General features: G+C 46.7%; 1 protein-coding gene across 1 annotated transcript; it reads right to left on the reverse strand.

Moving 5' to 3' along the window:
* Positions 1 to 767: 767 nt before the first annotated feature.
* Positions 768 to 4762, reverse strand: LOC121860866. Its single transcript, XM_042358229.1, has 3 exons — positions 4543 to 4762; positions 3899 to 4299; positions 768 to 2838 (listed from the first exon to the last, which is right to left on the reverse strand). The coding sequence occupies exons 1-3, from the start codon at positions 4730 to 4732 to the stop codon at positions 2104 to 2106; spliced, it is 1326 nt and encodes a 441-aa protein (XP_042214163.1). The 5' UTR covers positions 4733 to 4762; the 3' UTR covers positions 768 to 2103.
* Between the last annotated feature and the right edge of the window lie 2264 nt (positions 4763 to 7026).

Here is a 7026-nt window from a genome sequence, read left to right on the forward strand (position 1 = left end):
ATGTATACCTGAGGTTTATGTATACCTGAGGTTCATGTATACCTGAGGTTCATGTATACCTGAGGTTCATGTATACCTGAGGTTCATGTATACCCGAGATTCATGTATACCTGAGGTTCATATATACCTGAGGTTCATGTATACCTGAGGTTCATGTATACCTGAGGTTCATGTATACCTGAGGTTCATGTATACCTGAGGTTCATGTATACCTGAGGTTCATGTATACCCGAGGTTCATGTATACCTGAGGTTCATGTATACCTGAGGTTTATGTATACCTGAGGTTCATGTATACACGAGGTTCATGTAAATCCGAGGTTCATGTATACCCGAGGTTCATGTATACCTGAGGTTTATGTATACCTGAGGTTCATGTATACCTGAGGTTCATGTATACACGAGGTTCATGTATACCCGAGGTTCATATATACCCGAGGTTCATGTATACACGAGGTTCATGTATACCTGAGATTCATGTATACCTGAGGTTCATGTATACCTGAGGTTCGTGTATACCTGAGGTTCATGTATACCTGAGCTACATGTTTTGGGGGAGAGAATTCCTCCATTATCGTACCTGTCTCTCTCTCTCTTATCTCCACTCTTGTTTACATCCTGTTCTCTTTGTTTACATCCTGTTCTCTTTGTTTACATCCTGCACACACACACACACACACACACACACACACACACACACACACACATATTATGGAAGAGTTAGGAAAGAAAAAACAAGGTAAAAAGTAAATAAATAAAACAAGATTGTATAGATATAAACTCTATTTGTATTACTCAGACATTTGTTAACTAATCTCTATGTGTATAACTAGATTGCACGACAGTCGACACTAAGTGCCCTCATCACTAGATCATATCTATCTATAATAAAAAAAAACTCTTATATAAAATTTTCATCTTGGAAGAACCGTAGAAAATGGTTTATTGTTTATTATTATTATTATATATATACACAGTTCTTATTTACTATACACCGGCCAGAAGATTGTAACCAACGCCTGCTTCTCCACGTCCTGTGTCAGATGGTGTGTAGTGGCAACTCTCTCTGTTATGGTTTTTGAAGTAACTATCATCGGTATTGGAATTCTTATCGTTTGGTTTTAGTTTTTTTTCGGTTGACTCGTATTGTTATTTGTTTTATATGTTATTTTTTTTTTTTTTGGTATGAGTGTTGTTAGAAGTTTTGAAATTTATAAAAGAAAGTTTTTTTTTTTTAGTGTGACGACAGTTTATGATTGATTGGTTGTGGTGAAGTAGCGAGGTTTATCATTATCGTGTATCTGGCAGCACCGGGATCAACAAGAGTTACAGTACAATAATAAGACTCGTCCGCACCACGAGTCTTATATATGACGTCACTGGTACTCGTTATAAACTCAATATATACACATTAATATATGGTACACATGTAAACCCTGCGACGCACATGATCTGTTAGCTGGTGGTACACACAGGCTGTTACCCTTAGTGTGGTGGCGGGCTTCACATACACATTTTTGTACACACACACACACACACACACACACACACACACACAACTTTAACCAGTAAACACTTACACTATGATAGGATCACTTAATGAGGTTACGCAAAGGTTACAGGCACACAGTACAGGTACACAGACACACAGGTACACAGACACACAGACACAAAGACGTACAGTACAGGTACACAGACACAAAGACACACACAGCAGAAGCTACACAGTATTTACACAAAGTTACATCCGGGTTATTAGTCCGGTCAACCATCGTTAAATTCGTTATGACAGTTAGATGAGACGCCGGGGACAGTGTGACGGACAGTAGATGATGGGCCGTGTGTAGAGCTCGGTCTAGACAGGGATCATCTCGTGACAGCCGGAGCTTCTCTACACTTGATAACAGACCTTGTAGACAACTCCGGTGACCAAGGTGAAGTGAGAGAATAAAGGTGTTGACAAACTTAACCTGTGGGACCAGTGTACTCCTGAGCCAACACTCGAGGCATCACGCGTCTTGTGTCCAGACTGTAGTGTAGGAGGTGTGAGGTGGAGGAGCGGCTGCTGGATCACGGGTTAGTGCCACATGGGGCGGGGCGGGGCTCAGAGGGCCGCCGGGTGTAGCGGCCTGAGCGGCACTGTGGTGTCGTCCAGTGTGGGTAGCCAGGCGCTGATCTTGGTAGGGGCGTCTGTGGTCCAAGAGGGCAGCTCCCCAGCCTCAAGTGAAGGCACCCGCTGGTCCCGCCCAACGTTCACCTCCCGCGGGTCTATGGGGTCAAAGGTGAAGACGTTAAGCTTGGTGGGCGTGGCGGCGGAGTAGGGCGGGGTGATGTAGGTGGAGTACTCGGGGTAGTCGGGCACCTCCTGTGTAGGCGACGCCTTCCACGGCGCCTCCAAGTGTTGCTCCAGCTCCGGGGACGCCGCGCCCTTGTGTACTGCCGGTGCCGCCCGCACCGCCACGGGCGTCGCTACTGCCACTCCGCCGCCGCTCTCACACACTCCGTGTGCTGACAGCGGCGTCAGCGGCGACCTACGCGGCGAAGAATTGGGAGAGGAAGACTTTTTACTGGACCTGGGCGTGTGGGTGGTGGCGTGGTTATGGAGGGGCGTGTGGGTGTCCGTGGAGGCGTGGGCGGTGTCGTAGTAACCCCAGGCGGGGTCACGGGAGTAGTCGAGACCGTGTTGGAGACGCACCGAGTAGTGGTGGTGGTAGTGCTGCAGGTGGGCGTAGGCTGAGGGCGTGGCCAGGGAGTACGGGGTGTGGGTACTGGGGGTGTGACTGTGGCCGTGGGCACCATTAAGGCCTGTGGGCGCCATGTAGGAGGTCGCCGGGTCAGTCTGTGGGCACAGGCAGAAGAACACTTGTTATTATCACCTGCAGTAGTTGCTAATGGGGAGTCATATGTTGCAAGAAAGTTTATGATTCACACACCTTACTGGGGACTGTGGTCGTGGCAGTGAGCTAATAAAGTGAATGTTAATGGTGGGGGTCATGTTAAGACTCAGTACGAGATAATGAAGACAAATGCTAACTGTGTGAGGCACTTTGGCGGAGTTCTGGTGTGGGAGACCAGAACCATACACGCTCTTGGAGTTTAGGACTGAACACAACGGGGCACTGGTGAGGGCGTGATGAACCAGGGGGAACCTGACATACATTAAGTCGCTTGAGGAGGCATTATGGGCAGTAAGGCCGGACACCAACAGGTCTCGGTGTTAAGACAGTGCATGAGGGGGGAGGGAGGGAAGCTAATAACGTACCAACTAGAACACTGACAAGAAACAGGTGGGGAGGTGACCTGATGACTGAGCTGAGGTAGGTGACTTGGTGACGTACCTGGTAGGTCATGACCTGGAGGTAGTAAGCGTGGGTAAGATAGTGACGTACCTGGTAGGTCATGACCTGGAGGTAGTAAGCGTGGGTAAGATAGTGACGTACCTGGTAGGTCATGACCTGGGGGTAGTAGGCGTGGGTAAGATAGTGACGTACCTGGTAGGTCATGACCTGGGGGTAGTAGGCGTGGGTAAGATAGTGACGTACCTGGTAGGTCATGACCTGGGGATAGTAGGCGTGGGTAAGATAGTGACGTACCTGGTGGGTCATGACCTGGGGGTAGTAGGCGTGGGTAAGATGGTGACGTACCTGGTAGGTCATGACCTGGGGGTAGTAGGCGTGGGTAAGATAGTGACGTACCTGGTAGGTCATGACCTGGGGGTAATAGGCGTGGGTAAGATAGTGACGTACCTGGTAGGTCATGACCTGGGGGTAGTAGGCGTGGGTAAGATAGTGACGTACCTGGTAGGTCATGACCTGGGGGTAGTAGGCGTGGGTAAGATAGTGACGTACCTGGTAGGTCATGACCTGGGGGTAGTAGGCGTGGGTAAGATAGTGACGTACCTGGTAGGTCATGACCTGGGGGTAGTAGGCGTGCACACGCTGGGCATGGGCATCATAAGCGAGGCCATACTGTAGTTTGGACTGCATGGTGTAGTAGTGGTAGAGCCAGGAGTTGGCCCGTAAGACGGCTGCCTCCTTCTCTCCCAACACCTGGTTAGTGGCCACGATCACTGGCTGCTGCTGCTGTTGTGTGCTGCTGCTGGTGTTGCTACTGCTGCTGCTACTGTTGTTACTGCTGCTGGTAGTGGTGGTGGTGGTGGTGGAGGTGTGCTGCGCCCCCTGCTGGCTAGAGTCGGTGGCGTCCTTCACCTGCAGGACACAGTGGACCCAACGCCACGTGCCTCCTGCAGCCTGTAGCCTCACCAGCAGGATACACGACCTGTCCTGCTCACTCGTCGTGACTGTGGACACAAAACTTACACTCACTTAACTGTCATTAACACACAGTCTATTATTGTAAGATCAAGTAATACAGTACAGTATAGTTAGTCAGGTACAGTCAGTAAGGTACAGTACAGTCAGTAAGGTACAGTACAGTCAGTAAGGTACAGTACAGTCAGTAAGGTACAGTACAGTCAGTAAGGTACAGTACAGTCAGTCAGGTACAGTACAGTCAGTCAGGTACAGTACAGTAAGTTACTCACTGAGGCGGTGTTTGGTCTGCGCTTCCCTCATGTTCTCAGGGTGTAGGAGGTGGTACCACGACACTCCTGCCAGCGACGACCGGCTGTACCCTAGGTAGAACTCACCGCTGGGGGGGAAGAACAAGACGCTGGTGTTAGTACCTGAATCTACCTGTGATGTACACCTGTCATTATCACCTGCAACTGTCATAGAATAGGAGTTCAATAGACTGATGTGAGGCTGACACGTTATTACCTAAAGTTGTCAGTAATGAAAGACCTAAGACCCTTACATAGAAGAGAGAGAGAGAGAGAGAGAGAGAGAGAGAGAGAGAGAGAGAGAGAGATATATATATTTATAGTGTGTTGGGTCTCGTCTCTGGGTTTTGATGTGTATTTCAGTGAGCGTGAAGACCCGGTACAGTATGGTGTGGCCCAGCGGGTGGTACAGATCCCTGCTACGGTTATAGGTGTGGCTGGATCATTTCAAGATTAGCCACATCCTTACCACCACACCCTTCTCTCCCCACCTTTACCTTAGCTTATTTTAACTGATGATTGAATACCCTAACAGTGCCTAGGGGGTTAGGTTAGGTTAGGTTAGGTTAGGTTAGGTTTGGTTAGGTTAGGTTTGGTTAGGTTTGGTTTGGTTTGGTTTGGTTACGTTAGGTTTGGTTACGTTAGGTTAGGTTAGGTTAGGTTAGGTTTGGTTACGTTAGGTTTGGTTTCGTTAGGTTTGGTTACGTTATGTTTGGTTATATCAGGATTATGTTAGTGGTATAAAAAACCTAGGTGAGGGGGGGGGGGTTAATCTTCAGGTGACAATGTATACAGTGAGCACACCTTGAGCTTGGCCAAGATCAGTGGATAAGATCACCCGTTATCGTCTAAGATCACCCGTTATCGTCTAAGATCACCTGTTATCGTCTAAGATCACCTGTTATCGTCTAAGATCACTTGTTATCGTCTAAGATCACCTGTTATCGTCTAAGATCACCTGTTATCGTCTAAGATCACTTGTTATCGTCTAAGATCACCTGTTATCGTCTAAGATCACCTGTTATCGTCTAAGATCACCTGTTATCGTCTAAGATCACCAGTTATCGTCTAAGATCACCTGTTATCGTCTAAGATCACCTGTTATCGTCTAAGATCACTGTTATCGTCTAAGATCACCTGTTATCGTCTAGATCACCGTTATCGTTCAAGATCACCTGTTATCGTCTAAGATCACCTGTTATCGTCTAAGATCACCTGTTATCGTCTAAGATCACCTGTTATCGTCTAAGATCACCTGTTATCGTCTAAGATCACCTGTTATCGTCTAAGATCACCTGTTATCGTCCTAAGATCACCTGTTATCGTCTAAGATCACCTGTTATCGTCTAAGATCACCTGTTATCGTCTAAGATCACCTGTTATCGTCTAAGATCACCTGTTATCGTCTAAGATCACCTGTTATCGTCTAAGATCACCTGTTATCGTCTAAGATCACCTGTCTAAGATCACCTGTTATCGTTAAGATCACCTGTTATCGTCTAAGATCACCTGTTATCGTCTAAGATCACCTGTTATCGTCTAAGATCACCTGTTATCGTCTAAGATCACCTGTTATCGTCTAAGATCACCTGTTATCGTCTAAGATCACCTCGTCTAAGATCACCTGTTATCTAAGATCACCTGTTATCGTCTAAGATCGTTATCTAAGATCACCTGTTATCGTCTAAGATCACCTGTTATCGTCTAAGATCACCCGTTATCGTCTAAGATCACCTGTTATCGTCTAAGATCACCTGTTATCGTCTAAGATCACCTGTTATCGTCTAAGATCACCTGTTATCGTCTAAGATCACCTGTTATCGTCTAAGATCACCTGTTATCGTCTAAGATCACCTGTTATCGTCTAAGATCACCTGTTATCGTCTAAGATCACCTGTTATCGTCTAAGATCACCCGTTATCGTCTAAGATCACCTGTTATCGTCTAAGATCAACGTTATCGTCTTATCTTAAGGTGATCCATCAGGCCCTCTCAACCACCAGACTCGACATCATTCCTACACTCATTATTAATTCATGTGCGTGCGAGTGTGTGTGTGTGTGTGTGTGTGTGTGTGTGTGTGTGTGTGTGTGTGTGTGTGTGTGTGTGTGTGTGTGTGTGTGTGTGTGTGGATCAGTGCCGGATGGTTGGGTTCGGTGATAAGAGTTAGACACGACAAAGAATTCTTCCTGTTTTATTGTCTGTCTGTGGAGTCTTCCTGTCATAACAACCTAACCTAAACCTAACCTAAACCTAACCTAAACCTAAACCTAAACCTAACCTAAACCTAACCTAAACCTAAACCTAAACCTAACCTAAACCTAAACCTAAACCTAACCTAAACCTAACCTAAACCTAAACCTAAACCTAACCTAAACCTAACCTAAACCTAACCTAAACCTAAACCTAACCTAAACCTAAACCTAAACCTAACCTAAACCTAAACCTAAACCTAACCTAAACCTA

The sequence above is a fragment of the Homarus americanus genome, unplaced genomic scaffold, assembly GCF_018991925.1.
Source record: "Homarus americanus isolate GMGI-L3 unplaced genomic scaffold, GMGI_Hamer_2.0 scaffold29392, whole genome shotgun sequence".
Taxonomy (NCBI): domain Eukaryota; kingdom Metazoa; phylum Arthropoda; class Malacostraca; order Decapoda; family Nephropidae; genus Homarus; species Homarus americanus.

Excerpts from the sequence above, each read along its gene's own strand:
- LOC121860866 (XM_042358229.1), bottom strand. The coding sequence starts at position 4,732 with ATGACAGTTGCAGGTGATAATGACAGGTGTACATCACAGGTAGATTCA. Across the intron at positions 4,300-4,542 it reads GCAGACCAAACACCGCCTCA|TCACGACGAGTGAGCAGGAC; the intron begins GTGAGTAACTTA and ends TTGTGTCCACAG. Across the intron at positions 2,839-3,898 it reads CCCAGGTCATGACCTACCAG|ACTGACCCGGCGACCTCCTA; the intron begins GTACGTCACTAT and ends CTGTGCCCACAG.